The sequence below is a fragment of the Pseudophryne corroboree genome, chromosome 12, assembly GCF_028390025.1.
Source record: "Pseudophryne corroboree isolate aPseCor3 chromosome 12, aPseCor3.hap2, whole genome shotgun sequence".
Taxonomy (NCBI): Eukaryota; Metazoa; Chordata; class Amphibia; order Anura; family Myobatrachidae; genus Pseudophryne; species Pseudophryne corroboree.
In genome coordinates, this window is record NC_086455.1 from 35,766,317 (window position 1) to 35,794,094 (window position 27,778).

General features: G+C 46.6%; 1 protein-coding gene across 1 annotated transcript; it reads left to right on the forward strand.

The window, feature by feature from the left end:
- The first annotated feature begins 756 nt into the window (after positions 1–756).
- On the forward strand, positions 757–27,778 carry KNSTRN (kinetochore localized astrin (SPAG5) binding protein). The gene is made up of 9 exons (XM_063947315.1): positions 757–968; positions 2,395–2,477; positions 2,876–3,005; positions 3,553–3,597; positions 7,243–7,342; positions 8,594–8,708; positions 13,768–13,829; positions 14,527–14,601; positions 27,225–27,778. Exons 2-9 carry the CDS (start codon positions 2,411–2,413, stop codon positions 27,354–27,356), a joined length of 726 nt encoding a protein of 241 aa, XP_063803385.1. The 5' UTR covers positions 757–968; positions 2,395–2,410; the 3' UTR covers positions 27,357–27,778.

A 27,778-nucleotide genomic window follows, 5' to 3' on the forward strand; every position in this document is an offset into this window, starting at 1 on the left:
GTTTTATGGGCGTGTGGATAAAAACGCTACCGTTTCCGGAAAAAACGCGGGAGTGGCTGGAGAAACGGGGGAGTGTCTGGGCGAACGCTGGGTGTGTTTGTGACGTCAAACCAGGAACGACAAGCACTGAACTGATCGCAGATGCCGAGTAAGGTTGAAGCTACTCAGAAACTGCTAAGTAGTTTGTAATCGCAATATTGCGAACACAGGCGTGCGCAGAGACTGACTGGAGGGTGCCGCTCCGGACTTCCCCCCCTCCACGGCATTATAGTGATCTCTCACCTCCCCTGTCCTGGATATAAACTGCTCACCTGGGCCGCTCACCTGGGCCGCCCAGGTGAGCAGTTTATATCCAGGACAGGGGATGTGAGAGAACACTATAATGCCGTGGAGGGGGGGAAGTCCGGAGCGGCACCCGCCAGTCAGTCTCTGCGCACGCCTGTGATTGCGAATACATCGTTCGCAATTTTAAGAAGCTAAGATTCACTCCCAGTAGGCGGCGGCTTAGCGTGTGTAACTCTGCTAAAATCGCCTTGCAAGCGAACAACTCGGAATGAGGGCCATTAGCTGTATCTCTAAACTCTTGAAAAAAAAAATCGCAATAGCAGCAGCACAGTCAGTCACAGTCACAGCCATAGCCACCTATTACTCCCAGCAGACAAACCAAAACACGCCCGCTTTCCGCCACACCCACTGCCCTGTAGGGACCGCCCCTTTCACCTTGCCCACCAATACAATGGCCGCCGCTATGGAAACGTCCACTAGCAGTGCCACACAGGCCAGTTCTGCGCATGTCCGGAAGTGACGTCTGACTCGTTTGAAAAGCTCTTACGGCGCGGAGATAGGGTCGGTTTTGGAGAGCTTGTGCTGCCCCCGCTGCGAGTGACCCGTAACTGACCGTCAGCAGCCGCACGCCCGGGTACCACAGGCGGCTGACCCGCATTTCTGGTTGTGTTATAGTCTCACACGTAGGTTCGCTGTTGCTGTGGGTGATGGCTGTTGTGTTTCTGTCCTTTTCGTAGTGTCATTAACCCCTTAACTGCATATTGTTGATTTTTACTTTTGTTTTATTTAATTAAGTTTTAAAAAGTATTTTTTTTTTTTAAATTTAAAATATATAATATCTGCAGAACAGATCTCCTTGTCAAAAGCTGGGGGACATGTAATCTGACCATGCCAGTTAAGTGGTTAGTACCCCTTTTATACCTTGACCAAAACCCCGGTTATTGCACCCCTACCTGTGTCTCAACCAGGGTTGCACACGGGTATAACCCCTGTTGAGGGGCAGTGTAACTGGGTAACCCGGGACCCGTTTACAGCAATGGGAGAGCCCATACCTCGCAACCCGCAGTGTCCTGTGGGAGTTTAGGATGTTGGTGGACACAGTGCGCGCAGTCTCTGCTTCTGTCTGCCCTGCTGTGCAGATGGTAGTGATTCTGGGGTGAAGGTCAATGGATGCTGCGTGTAAGGTGTACTGGGGAGGTTCCGATCTGTGGATTTCCCAGTGCTTGCAGATGCTGTAATCTGTTACACAAAGGGGGCGACCCGGCACCGGTCTGAAAATAGTTTTTGATTACAGAAAAACCAAATTTGGACAATTTTCAAGTAAAATCTTTAATATAATGTCCAGTTTGGGGGTGCGCCCAGAGCCAGTGACATATGCATAAACAAAAGGGAGAAAGAAGAAGGCTCTTGTGTGGGCGCCCACACAAGAGCCTTCTTCTTTCTCCCTTTTGTAGCTGCTGTAATCTCCCTGCGCCAGCCTTAAAGACCCTAAACTGTGCTGAGCTGGGAATATCCCGGGTCAGCACTGCAGTGGAAATGGGGTAAATCCTGGTTCTGACCCTGATTGGAACAGTGGGGGTAAATCAGTAAGGATCGCTGATGTGATCCTTACTGCATTTACCCCGATGGACATGCGCAGGAAGTTAATGCCTCTGCCTTATTGACAAGCAGAGGTGTTCGTGAGACGGGATGGGGGGTGACTGGTGTTAGAGAAAATGGGGAGTTGTCGCCCCCTTTTTCTAGGAGTGGCAAAGTCTGTGTCGCGGGATGCAGTTTTCTAGGCCTCGCTAGCCTCTCTGCCACAACAAGGCTGAGAAAGCTTAGGCTCACTCAACCTGCCCTTGCACACTAACATTGCGACCGATGGTCATCTCTCATTCGATGGCATCACAATGCAGGGAGGAGGTGGTGTGCACCTCCTCCTGCATTTCCATTGCTAAGGATTGCACTTGCAAAGCTTAGTGAATTAGGCCCAGCGTTCGAAATCCCTGGTTGGATCTGGGATTTTGATGTAAAAGGGTTATTATACTTCTGTGCATAGGGCATGTGCCTACAGAATCGTGATTATATTATGTATTGCAGTAACCCATGGTGTCTTTATGCCAACAGACAAAGCGTTGCACTTATGAAAGGTTTAGCGACCATGGAGAGATCAAAGTTACCGGTTAGATCTCAGGCAGCAAATGCAACAGGTAAGTCATGCCTATTTCCTATGGGTTTCTGGGAATTGTACACTTTAGATAGAGTACGTCTAGCTTCTGATTACTGTAGTTGGTTAGAATTTCAGGATGATGGTTATTCAATTAGGCACATAGAGGTTGAGAGTTAAATGGAAGTCTGCCATGATGGCTGCTTTATGTCATGCGTGGAATATGTGCAGTCTCTCGTGCAGAGCTGCGGGTATGTTAGTGCCCCGCTACTATCGGTAGCATTCACACGGCGGCAGATCAGGCTGATTTAGGAAGGCGCCGGTAAAAGGCAGGGGTGCTGCCATGCTAAAACAGCCTAACATGAGCACTATTGCTGCAAGTGAATAATTGATTGGCTGGCGTGTTTTCACTTGTAAATTGAAGCTCTGTCTTTCTTATAGACCCTGTGGTATCTTGTGCCAAGAAGCCTTGTCCTCAGAAGACTGTTCTTCCACTATTTAGCAGGGATCCTAACATCGCATTCTCATCTAGTGCTCATGATCTTGTTGTGTTTAAGGCTGCAGGTAATGGGTAAGTTGCTAAATAGTATTGCTATTTACAATTGCTATTAGTATTATGTACAACTACATTTATAGGGGCATATTACAGAATGGTCCCCTCTCCGCAATCTTGCCGTCCTCCAGTAGGAAGCATTCTCGCTCGGTGGACTAATGCCATCTGAAGTTTACGTTAGTGCCTGCCCTCAGTATCTGGGAATTTCCTGTTTTCAAAGCTGATTAGAATAGTCGTCTTCATATTAAAATGTGGGAAAGTATAGGATATCGGGACTATTCTGTACACAGGAGATGTATTAACCTTGATGAGTAGGCCCCTTGATGTTACTACTTTATTGTTGTATTGATAGGCATTTTATATTTTGATAGGCAAAGCTGTAAATATATGGACTACATTGATTTTTGAATCAAGTTTACTAACCAGTTTTGTGTCTTAAGAATTCCCAGCGATGATGCACTGATGCTCAGTTTTTTGCATTGCTCAGTATACTAATTCTCTGCTGTAAGAAACAGTGGCTGAGTATATGTATATTATATAATCCTTAATTTGTTTGTTTACACAGAAAGAAAGCTCTCCTGCCTAAGAAAACCATTCCTCCAGTGCGTGGGTGAGTAACAGTACCTCCCGACCAAACATCTCTCATGCTTGCTGAACATCACATTGCACCTTTGCTGTTATAATAGCCTCTAATTCCCTGAAAATACTAGGTTTTGGAGCCTTTCTGGGGATTGGCATCCCCTTCAGCCACAAGAGCATTAGTGAGGTTGGGTAATGAAGCCAGTCTGCATTCCAGTTCATTTGAGGCCGGGAAGAGCCCAGTGCAGGCCACTTAAGTTTTTCCACATCAAGCTTTGCAAATCATTTTTCTCTTGCGTCCTAGCGGATGCTGGGGTCCACATTAGTACCATGGGGGTATAGATGGGTCCACTAGGAGCCATTGGCACTTTAAGAGTTTGAGAGTGTGGGCTGGCTCCTCCCTCTATGCCCCTCCTACCAGACTCAGTTTAGAAAATGTGTCCGGAGGAGCCGGTCACAGCTAGGGGAGCTCTCCTGAGTTTTCCTAGTAAAATGTTGTTTTAGGGTTTTTTTGTTTTACATGGAGGCTGCTGGCAACATCCTCCCTGCAGCGAGGGGAGGGGAGCAGTGTCCGCCCTGCAGGGTCTGAGCCACTGTCTCCGCTGACTGGACACTGAGCACCAGAGGGGTCTGATCGTTCTCCGCCACAGGGGACCGCTCGCCCCAGCAGCATGCTGCCACCCCCTTGCAGAGCTGAAGAATCGGTGGCGAGTGAGACGGTGGACCGCGTGGCCTGGAGGTGGGGCCGGTAGGAGGCGAGACTTGGACAGTTCAGTCACGTCTGGGTATTGTTCGGCCTGGATCCCTGGGTGATAGATATTGTGTCCCAGGAATACAGGTTGGAATTTCAATCTCCCTCCTCACTGATTTTCAAATCGGACTTGCCAGTTCTACTGGCAGACAGAACTGTACTACAGGAGGCTGACCAGAAGTTGGTGGAGGCACAAGTCATTGTACCAGTTCCTCATTTACAAACCACAGGTTACTATTCTAACCTTTTCGTGATACCGAAACCAGGTGGTTCGGTCAGGCCCATTCTTAAGCTAAAATCACTGAACCCCTTTCTAAAGGAGTTCAAGTTCAGAGCTGTGATATCAGGTCTGGAAGAGGGGGAATTCATGATATCCCTGGGTATCAAGGATGTGTGCCTCCACATTCCGATTTGGCTGCCACATCAGGCTTATCTCCGTTTCGCATTATTGGACTGTCTAGTTCCAGGCCCTGCCATTCGGCCTCTCAACAGCACCGAGGGTCTTCACCAAGGTGATGGCAGAGATGATGGTTCTCCGCAAACAAGGGGTGAACATCATTCCATGTCTGGACGATCTGCTGATAAAGGCTTCGTCCAAGGAGAAGCTGTTGCAGTCCATTGTTCTCCCAAAGTCCCATTTGGTGCCGACCCAGAGGTTGTCCTCGGCACAGAAGTGCAGAGGGTGTTTCTTCTGCAGGAAAAGGCGTTAGTGATACAAACAATGGTCCGGGATGTCCTGAAGCCAGCTCGGGTGTCAGTTCATCACTGCATTTGCCTTTTGGGAAAGATGGTGGCCTCTTACGAGGCTCTCCAATACGGGAGGTTCCATGCTCGGGCCTTCCATCTGGATCTCCTGGACAAGTGGTCAGGATCTCATCTCCACATGCACCAGAGGATTCGTCTGTCGCCAAAGGCCAGGATTTCACTTCTCTGGTGGCTCCAATTGCCTCACCTTCTGGAGGGCTGCAGGTTCGGGATTCAGGACTGGGTCTTCCTAACCACGGATGCGAGCCTTCGGGGCTGGGGCATAGTCACTCAGAGGGAAACATTCCAAGGAAGGTGGTCAAGTCTGGAAGCCGGCCTGCCCATCAACATCCTGGAACTAAGAGCTGTCTACAACGGTCTTCTTCGGGTGGTCCATCTTCTAAGAAATCGGGCCATTCAAGTGCTGTCGGACAATATAACGACAGGGGCCTACATAAACCGACAGGGCGGAACGAAGAGCAGAGCTGCAATGTCTGAGGTGACAAGAATCATCCTCTGGGCAGAAAGACACGCGTCAGGGGCCGTTCGCCTATCAAGACTTACCACGGCTACGTTTGATGGCATGGAGGTTGAACGCCAGATACTAGCTCGAAAGGGCATTCCGAACAAGGTTATTCCTACCCTGATACAGGCTAGGAAAGGAGTAAGTCTAAACATTACCATCGTATTTGGAAGAAATGTGTCTTGGTGTGAGTCCAAGAAATTTTCCTGCGGTGGAGTTTTAACTGGGACGGTTTCTCCTCTTCCTACAAGCCGGTGTGGATATGGGCCTGAGGTTGGGATCTGGGAAGGTCCAGATTTCGTCCCTATCCATTTTCTTCCAGAAACAATTGGCTGCCCTCCCTGAAGTTCAGACCTTTTTGAAGGGAGTTCTGCACATCCAGCCTCCCTTTATACAGCTTACGGCGCCCTGGGATCTTACCGTGGTGTTGCAGTTCCTGCAGTCGGATTGGTTTGAACCTCTACAGGAGGTTGAGGTCAAGTTTCTCACGTGGAAGGCTATCACTTTGTTGGCCTTAGCTTCTGCTAGACGTGTGTCAGAGTTGGAGGCTTTGTCATGTAAAAGCCCATACTTTTTCTTCCATGTAGAGCTGAGCTTCAGACACGTCAGCAGTTTCTTCCGAAGATTGTGTCGGCATTTCATATCAACCTATTGTGGTGCCAGTTGTGACTGACTCCTCAATTTCATCAAAGTCCTTAGATGTTGTAAGGGCTCTAAAGATCTATGTGAGGTGGACTGCTCGTCACAGAAAATCGGACTCTGTTTGTCCTGTATGATCCGAAGAAAATTAAGTGTCCAGCTTCTAAGCGGACGATCTCTCGCTGGATCAGGTTCACTATCCAGCATTCGTGTCCTACGTCTGTTAAGGCCCACTCTACTCGTAAGGTGGGTTCTTCCTAGGCGGCTGCCCGGGGTGTCTCGGCATTACATCTCTGCTGAGCAGCTACTTGGTCGGGGTCAAACAGGTTCACAAAGTTCTACAAGTTTGATACTTTTGCCTCTGAGGACCTTCAGTTTGGTCAATTGGTTCCACAAGAGCCTCCGCGCTCTCCCTCCCGTTCTGGGAGCTTTGGTACATCCCCATGGTACTAATGTGGACCACAGCATCCTGTAGGACGTAAGAGAAAATAGGATTTTAATTACCTACCGGTAAATTCTTTTCTCGTAGTCTGTAGAGGATGCTGGGTGCCCGCCCAGCGCTTCGTGATCCTGCTTTGGTTATTTCCTTCAGTACTGCTTAGTTCTATGTTGCGTACTGTTTTGTTACTTGGTAAGTAATCTTGTTCAGCCATTGCTGAAGTTTGCCTTGTGTGTGAGCTGGTGTGAATCTCGCCACTATCTGTGTACAATCCTTCTCTCGAAGATGTCTTTCTCCTCGGGCACAGTTTCTAGACTGGGTCTGGTAAGAGGGGCATAGAGGGAGGAGCCAGCCCACACACTCAAACTCTTAAAGTGCCAGATGCCACCAATGGCTAGTACACATTCCCCCAATATCCCTTATGGGCTACGAGAAAAGGATTTACCGGTAGGTATTAAAATCCTATTTTTAGGATATGTATTTGCGGACACTATATCTGTGTGTACATTCATGTGTATAATACTATTATTATTTTTTTTTATAATATATCATTTAAAAAAAAAAAAATTCTTTCTTGCAGCCCAGGTAACCAGTATATAATAGAAAGTGAGCTGAGGGACCGGAATCGGTTATTGGAGGCAGCAAATAATAGTCTGCACGGCGATTTGGTCAGCACACAGGTGAGGAACTGTTACATCTGCCCCTTTGTGAGGAGCGATATATTATCCAGGAGAAGGAAGTGATAAACCAGTGAAGTGCAAGGTCATAAACGCACCAGCCAATCGGCTCCAATATATAAATTAACAGTTAGGAGCTGATTGGCTGGTGCGTTTATCACCTTGCATTTGTCACTGGTTTAACACTTCCTTATGCTGTCAGAGCTGTCTACTCAGAGATCAGGCAAGTTCAAAAGTACTTCTAATATGTTGTACAGAGAACCCTGAAAGGGGGAACTATTGTATCCCTCAGCTGGGTGCAGATAAGGTGTGTGTGTGTGTGTGGTGGGAGGGGGGGTGTGATCACTCCCCCCTACGCAGCCAGACAGCTGCTGTTGCTTAACGTGTGCTGGGGAAACGGGCATTGGTCACTGACTGGTGCGGAGGAGGGTGGGTCGATTTGCAGACTACGCTCCCTCCACCCATGGGTAACTAGCAACTAGAACCTCTGGTGTTCCATACTCATCCAGTATGATCCATTTTAGGCCATATTGTACCACAATTAATGACTGTTGTCCCAAAACATTTGCATAATGAGATGAATTTTCAGGCAGGTCCAGTGACTGCATTTCCGTGTGTGTGTGTGGTCATCTTCCTCAAAGAAATGTAGTTTAAGTTGCCCAGTAAAATCTGGATCTGTGAAAATTTAGCTTTCGTGAGGCCAAACTATTTGTGCCAGTTTGCCGTAGTGATCGGAAGTGGTTATTTCCTTGCTGTCCGTGTGGACGACACTTGTGGCCCTGCAATAAGATGAGTAGCACTATGACTTGTCTTTGATGCCAAGGATCTGTTGGAACAGAAAATAGGCCAAAGGGACTGATGAAATCAGAATATCAACCTAATGCTGATGTCTTACCTCCTGGCTCACCCCATTGCTTATGTACAGACGGACTCCCAGATGCCACCAATGGCTAGTACACATTGGCAAGTAATCCTTCCTGAGATGTGGACAAAACTATAGGCCACAAAAGTGTGGTTATCATTTTTAAATATCCCCCCCAGAGTTTATCTTGTCCTTTTGGTTGCATAGTAGGTCACCATTCCTGTTTACACGCATCCGTTTATTGAAAGATCTAAAGATTACTGGAAAACAAACGCCAAAACGAAGAGATACAATATAAAAAAAATAACTTCAAAAAAATTTTTATATTGGATTCCAAAATACAAGGTTATTTTCTTTAATTCTGATGTGCTATCAATGCTTTTATTTAACAGAATATGGTAAAAGAGTTGATTCAACAACGGGATGCAGCGAAAAAAGAGCTACAAGAACTAAATCGGCGCATGGATAGAAGTCTTGTTATTTTAGAGAGTAGAAACATTGACCCAGGTAATCGGATTAAGCAAGTAGAAATGATTGAATGAATGTAGAGAGCAAATAAACTACTGATGATCAATCTCAGAAAGGAAAAACAAATTCATATCTTTATGATCAATCTCTTTATGTACTGTATGTGGCATATGACTTTAGCTGACTGTAGAAATCTTTGCATTAATGTTTTGTACCGTGCATCCCTCTCTATCGCTCTCCTAATCCTGTAATTTGACAAAGCAAGTGAGTGAATTGGCAGCTCTTAATTTGAGACCTGTTTAGGCTGCTAAATGTAGTGCTAAGTGTGAAATTGCTTTAGAGTATGTATTTTCTCTAACGTCCCAGTGGATACTGGAGAATGTACTTTAGTACTGTGGGGTATAGATCGGGTCTATTGGAGCCTGGCACTTTAAGAATTTGTGTGTGCTGGCTCCTCCCCTCTATGCCCCTCCTAGCAGACTCGGTTTAGAAAAATGTGCCCAAGGAGCGGGGCACACTTCTCTGAGCTCCAGAGTTTTCTTCAGACTTTTTTTTTTTTTTTTTCAGGCAGCACTGGTTGGCAACCAGTCTGCCTGCGTCGTGGGACTTAGGGGTGGGACCGAACCAACTTAATATACAGTTAATGGTTCGTATGCCCGCTGACAGGGCACTAAGCTCCTGAGGTGCTGTTTCTCGCACACGGTCACCGGCCTTGTAAGGTGTCAGAGCCGCTTTCCCGCTTCAGGACCACCGTCCTCAGAGGTATTGTTCAGCGGGGCATTGCGCCTTGGCTGTCTCAATCGCAGCACACCCCTAACCTGAAGGTGACATCGGTGGTGAGTACAAACCGGGGGCTCCGCTGGGGGTGTCCCCCGGTTCAAGGTGCAGCTAACACGCAGGGGTGAGGCACACGGGACCCTTCTGGGGGAAACCCACTATAGCCCCCTGGGTACACTGGCAGCGGTTTAGTGAAAACTTGCATTTATATTATGTGTTACACTGTTTGGGAGACATTGGTAGTATAAATAACCATTACAGGGGGCGGAGCTTCCTCAGAGCGGGCTTGGCGGCATTTTGGCGCCTTCCTCTGCATACAGCGGCAGCAGCAGGCACACACGCCTCCTCCAGACAAGCAGGAACACCCTGGAAACTTGGTACTGGGTGTATCTCGGGGAGAGCCGCTATTGTGCACATTCTGTGCCCTATTGGGAATATATATGTCTATAATATAACATAGTGTTTCACTGAATACAACAACTACCAGCCTCACTGCGGCTAGGTGGCTTGGGTGTGCTGGTGCCTTCTCCCTGTCTCCCCCTCACATACAGTAAGGGCAGGCTTACGTTATACTTGTCTGTGTGTGGCTATATTGTTATTGCAATCATGGTAAAATAGAAGTTGTGCAGTGTGTAACACCAGATTCTCCCCTCTATAATCTGGTTCCCTTTCATGTGAACAATGCAGTCAGTCCTCACAAATCATTGAGGAGGCTGTGGGGGAGGGTCCGGAGCTTTCCTGGGTAGGTGCAATCACAACTATGATGTCAGATATGTCGTCTCGGCTCACTGCAAATTCCCATAAAACTCAGCAATTACAGCAGGCTGTTGCAGACCTGGCTGCTAGGGCAGATGTCCCCCATCTCTTCAGGTCCACAAAAACGTGGATTGCCTGCCTTACACTCAGATTCTGAGAGAGAAATACAAGAGGATGGGGAGAACGTGGACCCCATTGGTGGGGATCCCACTTCAGAACAGGTTATTGAACCCCTCATTCTGGCTATACGGGATGTGTTCTAACTCCCTCTAGAGGACGCTGCGACACAGCAGTCGTTTTTCCTCACGCAAAACAAACTGTCACTTTCCCGCCGGCGGGAATGGCGGCACAAGGGTGGGAGCGCAGCTCTGACAGGCTGCGCTTCGGAGGGTTCAGCGGCACACTGTGTACGGTGTTGTGAGGAGCATCCTGGGCCAGCGCAATCACCCTACAGTGGTCACATAATGCTAACAGGGGCTAATCCTGCTGTTAGCAGCACATTACCTCAGGCCATTATAAAAAACTAAGTGCATTAAGACATGCCATTACAGGGCGCGGGACTTCTCCTCAGAACGGATCCAGCACTCACCTGCGCGATTTTCTCCCTGCAGATCATCAGTAGGAGACGCTGACAGGGAGCGCTGCCCTCCACATAACTCCAGCATACCTCTGCGGTACCAGGGTGTTATAGACAGGGGGGGGGGAGAGTGAACTTAAGAACTGATTATCCTATTAAGGTTACTCAGTCAGCGTTGTGCTTTTATTATATTAACTGCTTACTGGGGTGCTGTATGGCTGGCTCCTTATACTCTGACCTCTCTGAAGGTACTCTGGGAGGAACTGTCTGACATTTTCCTGTGTGTGTGTGTGTATATATCCTCATTACTATGTCTAGGGACTCTGGCTTGTGCTGCAGAGTGTGTATCTTCTCCTGAAGAGTCTAGACCATGTACTCAGGACTGCAATGTAATTTCCCAGCCCTCTGAATCTGAACCCCCATGGGTGGATTCTTTAAGGGGAATGATATCACAGATTTCATCTAGGATGTCATATGATGAGAAAGAAATGCAGGTTTTCAGGAATTCTGTAGAGGTTTTGAAGTGTTCAACTCCCAGTACCCCATCTGGGACCCCTACTACATATCCAAAAAAAGCGAGCTCTTTCCCTAACAATGCAAGCTGACACAGATACCGACTCTGATACAGGGGACGGTGATGGGGATATGTAAGAGGGGTGCATCCCTTGCTAAGGGGGTGCAATTAATGATTGAGGCCATTACGGACTTTTTATACATTACTGAGAGAGTACCTGAGCAGGTGGAGGAGGCTTACTTTACAGAAACTAAGAAATCCTCCCTTACCTTCCCTGCTTCTAAGGAGTTAAACTCCTTGTTTGAAAAATCCTGGGAGAACCCAGAGAGAGAAATTCCATATCCCAAAGAGGGTTCTCATTGCTTTTCCTTTCCCCCGAAGAGGACCGGAAAAAGTGGGAAAACCCGCCTATAATAGACGCTTCTGTATCTAGATTGGCTGAAAAGGTGGTTTTACCTGTCCCTGGTTCAACCGCTTTGAAAGAACCGGCTGTCTGCAAGATTGAGACTACACTCAAATCACTATACACAGCTACAGGTGTAGCTTTAAGACCCACTGTTGCTTGTGTGTGGATTTCTAAAGCCATAGTAAGGTGGCCTGGCACATTACTAGAGGACTTGGATACTATGGATAGGAGTGACATTGAATTGTTTTCATGTCACTTACAGGATTCTGCAGGTTTCATGGTGGAGGCCATGAAGGACCTTGGCCTGCTTAATGCAAGGGCTTCTTCCATGGCTGTCTCGGCACATAGAGGAGTCTTGCTGCGCCAATGGTCTGCGGATGCAGAATCCAAGTAAAGTGTGGAGTACCTACCCTTCACAGGTCAGGCTCTGTTTGGGGATGCGTGGATCTCCACGGCAACTGCGGGTAAGTCGACCTTTCTTCACTCGGCAGCACCGCCGACTAGGAAATCTTATCCTACGTCTACATTGCAGTCCTTTTGGACCGCGAAAGTTAAGTCCAAAACCCCTTCCACAGTGTTTTTGGTTGTGTCTGTTGTTGCTGTCGCTGTTCCATGTTGGGTTAGCATTGCTATTCTTTGTTCTGGTTAGCTCTGCTTACCGTTAATGTTGTGTGTTGGTTCGTCATCTCACCGCTGTGGTGTGTGTGTGTGTGTGTGTGTGTGTGTGTGTGTGTGTGTGTATATATACTTCTTAGAGATGAGCGGATTCGGTTTTACTCTGTTCTCAAAACGGCATCTTATTGGCTCACGGATGTCACGTGTTTTGGATAGCCAATAAGATGCCGTTTTGAGAACCGAGTAAAACCGAATCCGCTTCTCTCACAATATGTCCGTCTCCTCAGGCACAGTTTCCTACACGGAGTCTACTAGGAGGGCCATAGAGGGGAGGAGCAAGCACACACTAATTTGTAAAGTGCCAGGCTCCAATTGACCCATCTATACCCCACGGTACTAAAGTACATTCCCCAGTATCCACTACGGACTATGAGAAAAGGAATTACCGGTAGGTATTAATTTCCTATTTTTACTGCCATTTATATACTCTACACAGATTTCTATTTTTATAGTTGATTTGGAGTTTGAGTGACCTTTAATTTACTTACGATGACAATCTGCGGTGAATCTGAACCCCTAGCATCCTAAGTGGGGTAATCAATGGTCTGCATGAAAAAGGAGATTATCGTGATTTTTGTCCAATGGTCATTCTCGGGCAATTCAGTTATTTCTTTTTTTGAGAGAAAATATTCCTGTTTTCTCGTAAAAACATACTGGATACGTTCCCACACCTGTATGTTTTCATGGAAAAATAGGGCTGGTAATCAGATTGTTCGGTGTGCCTCAGGCAATCCCTGATAACTGCCAGCATTGAGAACAATTGAATATACCCTTCAGATGAGTGGTCTGTAAAGGGGGGTACTCACGGAGCGATCGCTGCTTAAAATCTAAGCTATCTGACTAGATAGCTTAGATTTTAAGCAGCGATCGCTCCGTGAGTACCCCCTTTACTTTACGTACCAGAAAGCCACAAGTGCACTCCCCTGGAAATCACTCTGTGATCACTGGCCTTAGTGCATCTATGCCTCCTGCTTTAATTCCACCATGTGTATTCAATAGCAGGTGTTTGCCCGTTTTTGAATCCGTTTTTGACCATGCCTTTTCACTTTTTTTGTCGAATTGGCATGGGTGAATACGGACCCCAAAACGGGTGAAAACGGCCGCAAATTAGACAACACGTGTATCGTCGGCTAATTCGCAGATCCGCGTGGTGTTTGCCAGTACCGGATTTTTTATTTTTTTTTTTCCAACCAGTCAGATAATCAGCATGGGCATTTAATAGAGCGAATGTAATTCGTCCTAAAAACAGTCAAAGTGCTGATTTTCCGACTGTCTGGAAATTCGGCACCAATTGAAAACACCCATAATGTACATAAGGCAACAGTTTGCTTCAGTATATAAGTAAAATGGTTAATAAGCCTTTTGTATGATTGTATATTGCCTTCCCTTTCAGTGTCAGGTGACCGTATTATTGCTGCTGCAGAAGAGACCAGCAAAGTGAGGGAAGAGACCAAGGTGAGGAGGAGTTGGGCTTTTCAGTTACTGTATGTGGTGTATGTCTCCTGAGGCATTTTTGGCTTTGGTATACACCGACAGACCGACTGAATGTAATAGACCTTTTAAAGGTAATCTGTTGAATGCACAGGAATGCCCCGGTTATGGATTAAAGGGTTGACAGTCACAAGATCGTCAATCTCTAGGTCAACATGCACATGGTCAAAGGGTCGACACATGACAATGTCGACATGAGGGTTTTTTGGGGTTTTTTTTGTCAAAACGTCCCTTCCAGCAAGTGTACCTCCAATTAGTGCATGGAGTACCCTCGCTTCGCTCACCATGCTTCGGGCAGGGTGTCTCTCAGCGACTGGCACAGTTTACTGTTCTAAATCGTAGTCTGCGTGGATTATAAAGTATGAGAGGGTCTTAAATGAATAGTGGATTTGTTTGAGCTATTTAAAAAAAAAAAAGTGTGTAATATAGATGTGTGTGTGTGTGTATAGATATATAGATCTATCTCTCTATCTATCTATGTATGTGTAATACAGGTGTATGTTGTGAGAGAGACATCCTATTTCCATAATTTGGATATACTGAAAAATACAAACGGTGATTGCAAGGAGATGCTATTTCTAGTATGTGTGTACACAAGATTTACATATTAGCAAATGATGCAAGTTGTATGTGTATATAAAAATGTGTCTTTCTGTTCGAGGCCTTCACAGAGAATCTATTAAATGAACTGAAACGCTGTAGCAATGTAACTGTGGAACACAGAGATCTTGTGCAGGTACATATTACACTTAAATTCTATAAAGTAAATTTAGTTTTGTTTTTCTGTTGGGTGTGGATGCTGGGGACTGTGGTTGCTATGTGGGGGTTTGTGTGCTATATGTAAACGAGAACCAAAATAGCGCTCACAGGCAGAGTTGCCTGGGGTACAGGGGAAACCACTGGAGGGCCCCAATTTTTCTTCTAGAGATCACGTTCCAGACTGTGCACATGAATTTTCCTGGACCCCTAAAGGAATCAATTGTTAGACCTCTTCTTAAAAAAAAAAAAAAAACCACAAAGAGAAGCGCTGTCACTAGAAGTATTAATTAATTTTATTAAAATAACCTTAATCACATTATTAAGAATTATAAGAGAACCTATAGCTTGAACTTTTATATCCTTAAGGATCCCCTTCGGACATGATCCAACATGACATGGTAAACTATGTGTTCTATTCACTTTATTCAGAAATCTCCTATGCTCTAAGAACCGAACATTTAATGTTCTTGTGGTGCGGCCCACATACTGAATGCCGCACCCACAGGTGATAACATAAATGACATAGCAAGACTGACAGTTAAGAAAAGATCTTAACTCATAAGTTTCCTTATTACTGAACGATGTGATAATATTGCAACGATGTGCTGCATGATCACATGTATGGCACCTTGACTTGCCACACTTAAAGAAACCTTTTAGTTCTTGGATTAGTGTCCAACCAGTTCCCCACAGTTGGTTCTTTAGTGGAGTCTGGTCTAAGCATACTAGGTGCCAATTTTAATTTTAAATTATCAGCCTTCCTAAAAACAACTTTTTGCGTTCCTTGTATGTCATTTTTTAAATATTTATCCAATTTTAGTAAACTATATAGTTTTTGTTAATACGTTTGATCTCAGTGGCTGATGTATTATATTTAGTTATAAAGGTCAAAGAGCATTTTGGGTTAGTTTCTCCATGGGTTGCTGAATTTTGGATCTTATTTTTCTTGGGTATAAGCTGTCCTTCTCTATCCATCAAATTTACTTCTATAAGTGTTTTCTCTAATAGGTCCTTAGGATAACCCTGTTTCAAAAAAGATGCAACCAAAGCCTCTGTCTGTGTGGTATAATCCACATCATTAGAACAATTCCTACGAATTCGCATAAATTGGCCTTTTGGTATATTCGCCTTCCAGCTCTTGTGATGGCAACTATTAAAATGGAGATACTAGCGGTGTATGCTTAATCTGTTATTGTGCTACTATAAACTTCCTTAGAAAAGCTGGTCAATTCTGGACGGCATCATTGGGAATTAAGAGCTAATAGGGATCTCGCAAATAATTGAGCGGATTATATCAATGTGAATAATTCCTATACGCACCACGGATGAACTCTCAAACCCTCAACCAATATATGGTCTCAAGTGTTTCAATTAGCCCACGCGTGGAGCTTATCTTAAGGAATTCCTTTTAACTACAAGAGTTACTATATATCATTTAGAGCAGTGATTTTCAACCTTTCTCGACTCGCGGCACGCCTAACAAGCCTTTAAAATTCTCAAGGCACGCTATCAGTTACCCACGGGGGAAAAAACCACACTGACCCCCACAGTAATTCACACTGCCCCCCCTCCCCCCCACACACACACACACACTCTAATGGCACACACACTGCCCCCCCCATGTAATAGTACTCACAGGCCCACAGTAATGGCACGCACACTCCCTCCCCCCCCCCCCCCCCCCCTCCCCTGTAAAAGTACTCACAGCCCCCACTGTAATGTCAGCCTGGAGTCGTGTATATCCCAGCTGGAATAGGACGAGCAGGGCAGGCTGCAGCACACACCAGCACCAAGCGCGGGCGGGAATGCAGCGTGGCGTTAGTGACCTACGTGTCACAGCATGTCATCATAGGTCACAGGCCGGGCGGCAGGAGAGCTGAATGTGCTGCCCGTGGATGACGGCAAGAGGAGGAGGACCCAGGTATCTCTGGAGGGCGGCAGTGGAGCACTGGTGGGCGGGCGGCGGAGCACTGTGCAGGGCATCGCTGGTGGTCGGTGAGCGCCAGGCTGCGGCACACCTGGCAACCGCTGACGGCACACTAGTGTGCCGCGGCACAGCGGTTGAAAAACGCTGATTTAGAGGGTAGATGGATACATTGTTCCAAAGGAGGTCCTCAGTGAGGAATATGAATTGCTACATTTTTAAGTGATGTTTTGCTGCCAAAGTATTTTTTAAAGTCACAGGATGTTTAGCTTTTCTTATAATTCTTAATAATGTGATTAAGGTTATTTTAATAAAATATATTAATACTTCTAGTGACAGCGCTTCTCTTTGTGGTTTTTATTATCATTTTGGTGTTTTTTGAGGCTCAGCACCTCGAATAAGTGAAGCTGCAGTCAGTATTAATATCATCATTGTCTCATAGCCAGTACACTAGCGCCTACTTATTTCTTTGTGGATTTTCTCCTCTTAAAAAACCTAGTTTAGATCCCAACTGCATGACCAACTACAGACCGGTATCAAACCTTCCTTTTCCTAGGAAAGGTTATTGAGAAAGTGGTTGCAAACCCACCTGACAACCCATGATATGTATGATCCATTCCAATCAGGATTCAGGATAAGACATAGCACTGAAACAACGTGTGTGTGTGTGTGTGTGTGTGTGTGTGTGTGTGTGTTAAATGATCTTCTGATGGCAAGAGACAGAGGTGATTGTTTAATATTAATCCTTCTGGATCTCTCTGCAGCATTTGATACTGTGGACCATGGGCTTCTGATTGAGCGACTGATACATTTTTGTGGACTGGATGGCACAGTCCTAAACTGATTCAAATCATTTCTCACAGGCAGATCAAAGAGAGTATCGTCTGGATTATACTCATCACCACCAGTGCCATTGCCATGTGGTGTCCCACAAGGTTCTATACTACCCCCCCATGCTTTTTGCAGTATACATGCTCCCTCTGGGTGAAATCAGGCGCCATGGGCTAGTCTACCACTGCTATGCAGATGATACACAACTGTACTTGTCCTTTGCTCTGGGCACTGATAACCCAATAGCAACCCTAAATGGCTGTCTAGCTGAACTCCACGAGTGGATGAGCGCCAGTTGCTGCGACTGAATCCGGATAAAACATAGGTTCTTATGATACGACTGCAGCATAGCCAACCAACTGGACTTACACTCGGGATTCAGAATTACAAACCACTGATTTTGTGCAGAATCTTGGTGTTGTCCTGGATGGTGGCTTGACACTTTAAACCTCAGATATCAGCCACAATGAAATCCTCAGTCTTTCACCTGAGGAACATAGCCAGAATCAAGCACGTAATTCCCTCAGATGGTCTGCCAAGTAATCCATGCATTTGTATCATCTCGATTAGACTACTGTAATGCCCTCTACCTTGGTCTCCCAGCAAAGAATTGCATCGCTTACAGCTAGTGCAAAACACAGCTGCCAGGCTATTAACCAACCAGCCCCGTTCTAGCCACATAACACCCATCCTCTACTCCCTTCACTGGCTGCCTGTAAGATGGCGAATCATCTTCCAGGATTGGCTTACTGAGTTTCAAAGCACTACATGACCAGAGCCCAAGGTACCTGAAACAGCTTCTGACCCCATACTGCCCCACTCGATTACTGTGATCTGTAGATGAAGGACTTTTAGCAGTACCTAGAATCTCCCGTAATTCATCTGGGGGTCGAGCTTTTAGTCATGTGGCACCTACTCTATGGAACTCACTTTCCCGCACAGTGCGAGCGGCCCCAACTATAGAATCCTTAAAAAGTAGACTCAAGACTTTCCTGTTTACTCAAGCATTTCCATAATGTCCCTTTAGTATCTTCATGCTTCTGTATTTTATGAAAAGCTGTTCTGTACTTCTTTGTTTCTGTACTATATTATGCTATGTATTTAAGTGCCTTGAATCTATTGGAGAAAGAGCGCTATATAAATAAAATGTATTATTAATAATACAGAACATGTTACTTAATACTGCCCAGGACTATGTGGTATTCTCTATAGTGCATTGATGTTATTAATTTGGTTCATTATCACACATGCACTAGCAGTATTTACTATATATATATTTATCAAGGGCCCCAGACCATGCACTCTCTAATGGTTAGCCAAGTCTCTGTGGCAACTGGCCACACTCTCTTAAACAAGGGCCCCTATCACTGCATTCCCCTGTGGGTCCTTTATGCCTCAGCCCAACACTGCCTACAAGAAGTCAGCATAATGTTACATGTGCTCTAGGCAGCCAATACAAATGTCTAATAAATATCCACATTTTGTAATAAAGAACAATGCACCTAAAGTTAGAATTTATAACCGTATGTACCTACTATTCTGTAAACCTCCATAAGGCAGCTCACTGTTCAGACAAGCTTATCAAATTCCAGAACCGCTCCCATTACCTTCATAGCTTTCCTATCCAATTATATCCCCGCAGTCCAGTCCCACATATTCACTCTCCCTTTCTCGTGACGCTGGTTCATCATGGCTGTGATGTGATATCATGCAGGCCACCAAGAGCCTTTGCAATCTGGTGGACAACTATGCAATAGATAGCACCTATCCTTGTGTATCCATGCCTATTTCCCCATAGATGGTAAGCTTGCGAGCAGGGCCTTCCTACCTCTATGACTTTGTTTTTGTCCAGTTTTGTCTTCTAATTGTGTCCAGTAAAGCGCAATGGAATTTGCTGCGCTATATAAGAAACTGTTAATAAATACATGGTCATCATCTATAAGGTACTGTAGCTCATCAGTCATTGCCATACATTAAGAAACTAATCTGTACACACTTTGCGTCTGATAGAGATGTGCCTGTTTGACTATCTTGCTTGTTTTTGCATTGCACATTCTCCGGAGTCAAGCGTTCAAGAGAAGGCCAGATTTATGGATTTGGTGTTCTCAAGCATGAAGATCTTCATGATCTATCATAGTACAGTATATGTATGGTAATATAACGCCCTCAATTCATATTATGCCACATAGTGTCCCTTAAGGTGCGTACACACTGGGCGATATATCGCGGGTCTGTCGTCCAGTGTGCACGAACAATGTCTGTGAACGCCGTCATTCACACACACATCGTGTTGGCCCTGCAGCACAGCCGATGACCAATAGATCTACCGAGATATTGTTGCATCGCTGTGTGTGTACGGGCGGTCAGCTGACTGCCCGTACACATGCTGCAGCAGCCGGCGGTGACGGACTACTGAACTGGGCGGGCGGATGTAAACGACCACTCAGTTCCTGACGTCAGTCCCAACGGATCGGGCAGTGTGTTTGCGCAACACATTGCCGGGTCTGTCCATACGAGGGGTACACACTAGGCGATTTCTTGCTAAAAAATAAACTATAACATGTATGTCGTTATCGGTTTATTTTTAGCCTGAAATCGTCCAGTGTGTATGGGGGTGATATTGATGAACGATGCACGCTCTTCAGCGATCGCCAATATTGAGCTGACATGCAGCTCAACCCGTCAATGTCTGGCCGTGCTGCATGTCCGGGAATGCCGGCAGTGACGTCACTGATAGTTATTGTTGAACGATAACATTCAGTGTGTACACACTGTATCGTTCAATGCCGGCATTTAAACATCGGGTAGTGTGTACCTGCCTATAGATATATCTGCAGATCAATTGATCTGCAGATATATCTACTAATTTGTACCCAGCTTTACATTGGCCTTAATCTGGGTATGCACTGGCAGATATATCTGCAGTGTAATCGATCTGCAGCTATATATGCCGCTGGTGTTCATACACGCATAAAGATGCACCAATATATCTGCAGACATAGTGTCCATCTGCTGTGCTGTACAGCAGCTGCAATATATATCTGTCAAAGACGTTGTGTAGACATATTGCTTGTACACACCTGCAGATCAGCCAAAGATATATTGGCCAATAGATCGTCCTGTGTCTGCCCAGCATTAGGATGATCAGATAATGTATCCTTTCTCTGACGTCCTAAGTGGATGCTGGGGACTCCGTCAGGACCATGGGGAATAGCGGCTCCGCAGGAGACAGGGCACAAAAGCTTTAGGATCAGGTGGTGTGCACTGGCTCCTCCCCCTATGACCCTCCTCCAAGCCTCAGTTAGATTTTTGTGCCCGGCCGAGAAGGGTGCAATCTAGGTGGCTCTCCTAAAGAGCTGCTTAGAGTAAAAGTTTTGTTAGGTTTTTTTATTTTCAGTGAGTCCTGCTGGCAACAGGCTCACTGCATCGAGGGACTTAGGGGAGAGAAGTGAACTCACCTGCGTGCAGGATGGATTGGCTTCTTAGGCTACTGGACACCATTAGCTCCAGAGGGAGTCGGAACACAGGTCTCACCCTGGGGTTCGTCCCGGAGCCGCGCCGCCGACCCCCTTGCAGATGCCGAAAAGTGAAGAGGTCCAGAAACCGGCGGCAGAAGACTTTTCAGTCTTCATAAGGTAGCGCACAGCACTGCAGCTGTGCGCCATTGTTGTCAGCACACTTCATAGCAGCGGTCACTGAGGGTGCAGGGCGCTGGGGGGGGCGCCCTGGGCAGCAATGATAGTACCTTATTCTGGCTAAAAATACATCACATATAGCCCCTGGGGGCTACATGGATGTATTTAACCCCTGCCAGGTCTCAGAAAAACGGGAGAAGAAGCCCGCCGAAAAGGGGGCGGGGCCTATTCTCCTCAGCACACAGCGCCATTTTCCCTCACAGAAATGCTGGTGGGAAGGCTCCCAGGCTCTCCCCTGCACTGCACTACAGAAACAGGGTTAAAACAGAGAGGGGGGGCACTTATTTGGCGATATGTATATATATAATAAAATGCTATAAGGGAAAAACACTTATATAAAGGTTGTCCCTGTATAATTATAGCTTTTTTGGTGTGTGCTGGCAAACTCTCCCTCTGTCTCCCCAAAGGGCTAGTGGGGTCCTGTCCTCTATCAGAGCATTCCCTGTGTGTGTGCTGTGTCGGTACGTGTGTGTCGACATGTATGAGGACGATGTTGGTGAGGAGGCGGAGCAATTGCCTGTAATGGTGATGTCACTCTCTAGGGAGTCGACACCGGAATGGATGGCTTATTTAAGGAATTACGTGATAATGTCAACACGCTGCAAGGTCGGTTGACGACATGACACGGCCGGCAAACCAATTAGTACCTGTCCAGGCGTCTCAAACACCGTCAGGGGCGTTAAAACGTCCTTTTACCTCAGTCGGTCGACACAGACACGGACACTGACTCCAGTGTCGACGGTGAAGAAACAAACGTATTTTCCTTTAGGGCCACACGTTACTTGTTAAGGGCAATGAAGGAGATGTTACATATTTCTGATACTACAAGTACCACAAAAAAGGGTATTATGTGGAGTGTGAAAAAACTACATGTGGTTTTTCCTGAATCAGATAAATTAAATGAAGTGTGTGATGATGCGTGGGTTTCCCCCGATAGAAAATTATTGGCGGTATACCCTTTCCCGCCAGAAGTTATGGCGCGTTGGGAAACACCCCTTAGGGTGGATAAGGCGCTCACACGCTTATCAAAACAAGTGGCGTTACCGTCTCCAGATACGGCCGCCCTCAAGGAGCCAACTGATAGGAGGCTGGAAAATATCCTAAAAAGTATATACACACATACTGGTGTTATACTGCGACCAGCGATCGCCTCAGCCTGGATGGGCAGCGCTGGGGTGGCTTGGTCGGATTCCCTGACTGGAAATATTGATACCCTTGACAGGGACAGTATTTTATTGACTATAGAGCATTTAAAGGATGCATTTCTATATATGCGAGATGCACAGAGGGATATTTGCACTCTGGCATCAAGAGTAAGTGCGATGTCCATATCTGCCAGAAGATGTTTATGACACGACAGTGGTCAGGTGATGCAGATTCCAAACGGCACATGGAAGTATTGCCGTATAAAGGGGAGGAGTTATTTGGGGTCGGTCCATCGGATCTGGTGGCCACGGCAACAGCTGGAAAATCCACCTTTTTACCCCAAGTCACATCTCAGCAGAAAAAGACATCGTCTTTTCAGCCTCAGTCCTTTCGTCCCCATAAGGGAAGAAAACTGCAGCAGGCAGCCCATTCCCAGGAACAGAAGCCTTCCACCGCTTCTGCCAAGTCCTCAGCATGACGCTGGGGCCGTACAAACAGGTGCGGTGGGGGGTCGTCTCAAGAGTTTCAGCACGCAGTGGGCTTACTCGCAAGTGGACCCCTGGATCCTACAAGTAGTATCCCAGGGGTACAGATTGGAAATTCGAGACGTCTCCCCCTCGCAGGTTCCTGAAGTTTGCTTTACCAACGTCTCCCTCCGACAGGGAGGCAGTATTGGAAACAATTCACAAGCTGTATTCCCAGCAGGTGATAATCAAAGTACCCCTCCTACAACAAGGAAAGGGGTATTATTCCACACTATATTGTGGTACTGAAGCCAGACGGCTCGGTGAGACCTATTCTAAATCTGAAATATTTGAACACTTACATACAAAGGTTCAAATCAAGATGGAGTCACTCAGAGCAGTGATAGCGAACCAGAAAGAAGGGGACTATATGTGTCCCTGGACATCAAGGATGCTTACCTCCATGTCCCAATTTGCCCTTCTCACCAAGGGTACCTCAGGTTCGTGGTACAAAACTGTCACTATCAGTTTCAGACGCTGCCGTTTGGATTGTCCACGGCACCCCGGGTCTTTACCAAGGTAATGGCCGAAATGATGATTCTTCTTCAAAGAAAAGGCGTCTTAATTATCCCTTACTTGGACGATCTCCTGATAAGGGCAAGGTCCAGAGAACAGTTGGAGGTCGGAGTAGCACTATCTCAAGTAGTTCTACGACAGCACGGGTGGATTCTAAATATTCCAAAATCGCAGCTGTCTCCGACGACACGTCTGCTGTTCCTAGGGATGATTCTGGACACAGTCCAGAAATAGGTGTTTCTCCCGGAGGAGAAAGCCAGGGAGTTATCCGAGCTAGTCAGGAACCTCCTAAAACCAGGCCAAGTGTCAGTGCATCAATGCACAAGGGTCCTGGGAAAAATGGTGGCTTCTTACGAAGCGATTCCATTTGGCAGATTCCACGCAAGAACTTTTCAGTGGGATCTGCTGGGAAAATGGTCCGGATCGCATCTTCAGATGCATCAGCGGATAACCCTGTCTCCAAGGACAAGGGTGTCTCTTCTGTGGTGGCTGCAGAGTGCTCATCTACTAAAGGGCCACAGATTCGGCATTCAGGACTGGGTCCTGGTGACCACGGATGCCAGCCTGAAAGGCTGGGGAGCAGTCACACAAGGAAAAAATTTCCAGGGAGTGTGATCAAGTCTGGAGACTTCTCTCCACATAAATATACTGGAGCTAAGAACAATTTACAATGCTCTAAGCTTAGCAAGACCTCTGCTTCAAGGTCAGCCGGTATTGATCCAGTGGGACAACATCACGGCAGTCGCCCACGTAAACAGACAGGACGGCACAAGAAGCAGGAGGGCAATGGCAGAAACTGCAAGGATTCTTCGCTGGGCGGAAAATCATGTGATAGCACTGTCAGCAGTGTTCATTCCGGGAGTGGACAACTGGGAAGCAGACTTCCTCAGCACGACCTCCACCCGGGAGAGTGGGGACTTCATCGGGAAGTCTTCCACATGATTGTGAACCGTTGGGAAAGACCAAAGGTGGACATGATGGCGTCCCGCCTGAACAAAAAACTGGACAGGTATTGCGCCAGGTCAAGAGACCCTCAGGCAATAGCTGTGGACGTTCTGGTAACACCGTGGGTGTACCAGTCGGTGTATGTGTTCCCTCCTCTGCTTCTCATACCTAAGGTACTGAGAATTATAAGACGTAGAGGAGTAAGAACTATACTCGTGGCTCCGGATTGGCCAAGAAGGACTTGGTACCCGGAACTTCAAGAGATGCTCACAGAGGACTCATGGCCTCTGCCGCTAAGAAGGGACTTGCTTCAGCAAGTACCATGTCTGTTCCAAGACTTACCGCGGCTGCGTTTGACGGCATGGCGTTTGAACGCCGGATCCTAAGGGAAAAAGGCATTCCGGAAGAGGTCATTCCTACCCTGGTCAAAGCCAGGAAGGAGGTGACCGCACAACATTATCACCACATGTGGCGAAAATATGTTGCGTGGTGTGAGGCCAGGAAGGCCCCACGAAGAAATTTCAACTCGGTCGATTCCTGCATTTCCTGCAAACAGGAGTGTCTATGGGCCTCAAATTGGGGTCCATTAAGGTTCAAATTTCGGCCCTGTCTATTTTCTTCCAGAAAAAATTGGCTTCAGTTCCTGAAGTCCAGAAGTTTGTCATGGGAGTACTGCATATACAACCCCCTTTTGTGCCTCCAGTGGCACTGTGGGATCTCAACGTAGTTCTGGGATTCCTCAAATCACATTGGTTTAAACCGCTCAAATCTGTGGATTTGAAATATCTCACATGGAAAGTGACCATGATGTTGGCCTTGGCCTCGGCCAGGCGAGTGTCAGAATTGGCGGCTTTGTCTCACAAAAGCCCATATCTGATTGCCCATTCGGACAGTGCAGAGCTGCGGACTCGTCCCCAGTTTCTCCCTAAGGTGGTGTCAGCGTTTCACCTGAACCAGCTTATTGTGGTACCTGCAGCTACTAGGGACTTGGAGGACTCCAAGTTGCTAGATGTTGTCAGGGCCCTGAAAATATAGGTTTCCAGGACGGCTGGAGTCAGGAAAACTGACTTGCTGTTATCCTGTATGCACCCAAAAAACTGGGTGCTCTTGCTTCTAAGCAGACGATTGCTAGTTGGATGTGTAGTACAATTCAGCTTGCACATTCTGTGGCAGGTCTGCCACAGCCAAAATATGTAAATGCCCATTCCACAAGGAAGGTGGGCTCATCTTGGGCGGCTGCCCGAGGGGTCTCGGCTTTACAACTTTGCCGAGCTGCTACTTGGTCAGGGACACACCCTGGCTGAGGAGGACCTGGAGTTCTCTCACTCGGTGCTGCAGAGTCATCCGCACTCTCCCGCCCGTTTGGGAGCTTTGGTATAATCCCCATGGTCCTTACGGAGTCCCCAGCATCCACTTAGGACGTCAGAGAAAATAAGAATTTACTTACCGATAATTCTATTTCTCGTAGTCCGTAGTGGATGCTGGGCGCCCATCCCAAGTGCGGATTGTCTGCAATACTTGTACATAGTTATTGTTACAAAAATCGGGTTATTATTGTTGTGAGCCATCTTTCAGAGACTCCGCTGTTATCATGCTGTTAACTGGGTTCAGATCACAGGTTGTACAGTGTGATTGGTGTGGCTGGTATGAGTCTTACCCGGGATTCAAAATCCTTCCTTATTGTGTACGCTCGTCCGGGCACAGTATCCTAACTGAGGCTTGGAGGAGGGTCATAGGGGGAGGAGCCAGTGCACACCACCTGATCCTAAAGCTTTTGCTTTTGTGCCCTGTCTCCTGCGGAGCCGCTATTCCCCATGGTCCTGACGGAGTCCCCAGCATCCACTACGGACTACGAGAAATAGAATTATCGGTAAGTAAATTCTTATTTTTACCTGCCTGGAGAATGCACTACAACACCAGCTAACTATGGAGATTAATGCAGTGTTCGTAGAGCTGTTATTTACTGTGACTTCTGCTTTCATACTGTGAATATATGCCCACATGCCTAGTGATGAACCCTGGCACGATAGACTGTTCAATGTGACTGCCTAAGCCGATAAGAATCAGACTTATTAACTATTCCTGTCACATGTGACAGCTGAGAAGGAAAAGCCATGTCTTCAGCACATCCTGAGGTCAGACTGCCAGCACTAGATAGCAGTTCATGAATCACTATTAGCCATTGCACTGGTGACACTCACTTGTCATATGCACATCTAGCCTGTCTGTAAAGTCTTCTCACTCCCCAGCCGATGGTTGTATTGTAGTCAAGTTTTGGACATTTTATTGCGAGCACTGCATTCTGTGTAAGAATAACATGACACTACACCACAACATAAATACGCCATTTTTACACACTGCTTTCCGGAGTGTAAATTACACCCATTTTACCAACAACCCTGTATGGGGGTCCACTGCTTTTTATACAAGGCCTTAACTCGTAATGGTTCAATTTTATAATGGGGATACTGTGGACAGCTGGTAATTAAACCATACATACACCCAAAAATCACGTGTGGTTTTTCTACATATTAAAGATCTACTATTTCTATGAGATGTAGTTATGTGACTGGTCACTGTACCGACGCCGTCATCCTGACTGATTAACAGCCCGACCGTTATCATGCCGACTGACAGGGACTATTCCCACTTGTGGGTGTCCACGAAACCCATCGAGCGGGAATAGAACCTGTGGCGAGCCACTGAGCCTGCAAGGGGCTTCGTTGCGCTTGCCTCCCTGCCGACAATCTAAAGCTCGTGATCCCAGCGTCTGTACGCTGACCAGTGGGAACCAAAACGCCGGTCACCTGAACCCAACCCGTTTCTACACAACAAGCTTTTCCCAAGAAACTTTCCTGCCAGTTAAGGAGACCACAAGCATCTGTATAAGGATATGGTTTTTGTGTTTCCCAAGCAGTTGTCATGACCCTGAGTGCGGATTAGAAAAAAACCCTGCCGTGTCATTTTGCTACTGTCTTTCTGCTACTGTGTGACTGACATCGTGTTTTTCTGTTGTCAGTGTGTCAGGGAGAAGTGGAAGGAGGCCCAGGAAAGCAGACACCTGTTCCTGGAGGAGCAGCAGGCTTTTCAGAGTGACCTGCAGCAGTTTCGATCATCTCTTCAAGAAACCCAGAAATGGCTGGATTTGTGAATAGAACTGATGTTTGGCAACCCATGTTTTGTATATCTTCATGTATATTCTCCTCTTCATGGGCTGGTTATCTGTAAAACAATGCCTATTTTAGTATTTGGATAATTACGGTTGTCTAGGGCAAGCCTGGCCAACTTGTGGCTCTTCAGCTGTTGTGAAACTATAAGTCCCAGCATGCCCTGCCAGTCTGGTTAGGGAATGCTAAAACTGTGGCAGGGCATGCTGGGATGTGTAGTTTCACAACAGTTGGAGCGCCACAGGTTGACCAGGTCTGGTCTAGGGTTCCAGCCTTCTCCGGTTTACACTTGCCAACATGAGATGGTTTAAGTCTTGTTCTGAAGATGAAGATTTGTATAGCATTGTCACAAGGGGGCAGATGTATTAACCTGGAGAAGCCATAAGGCAGTGATAAACCAGTGATA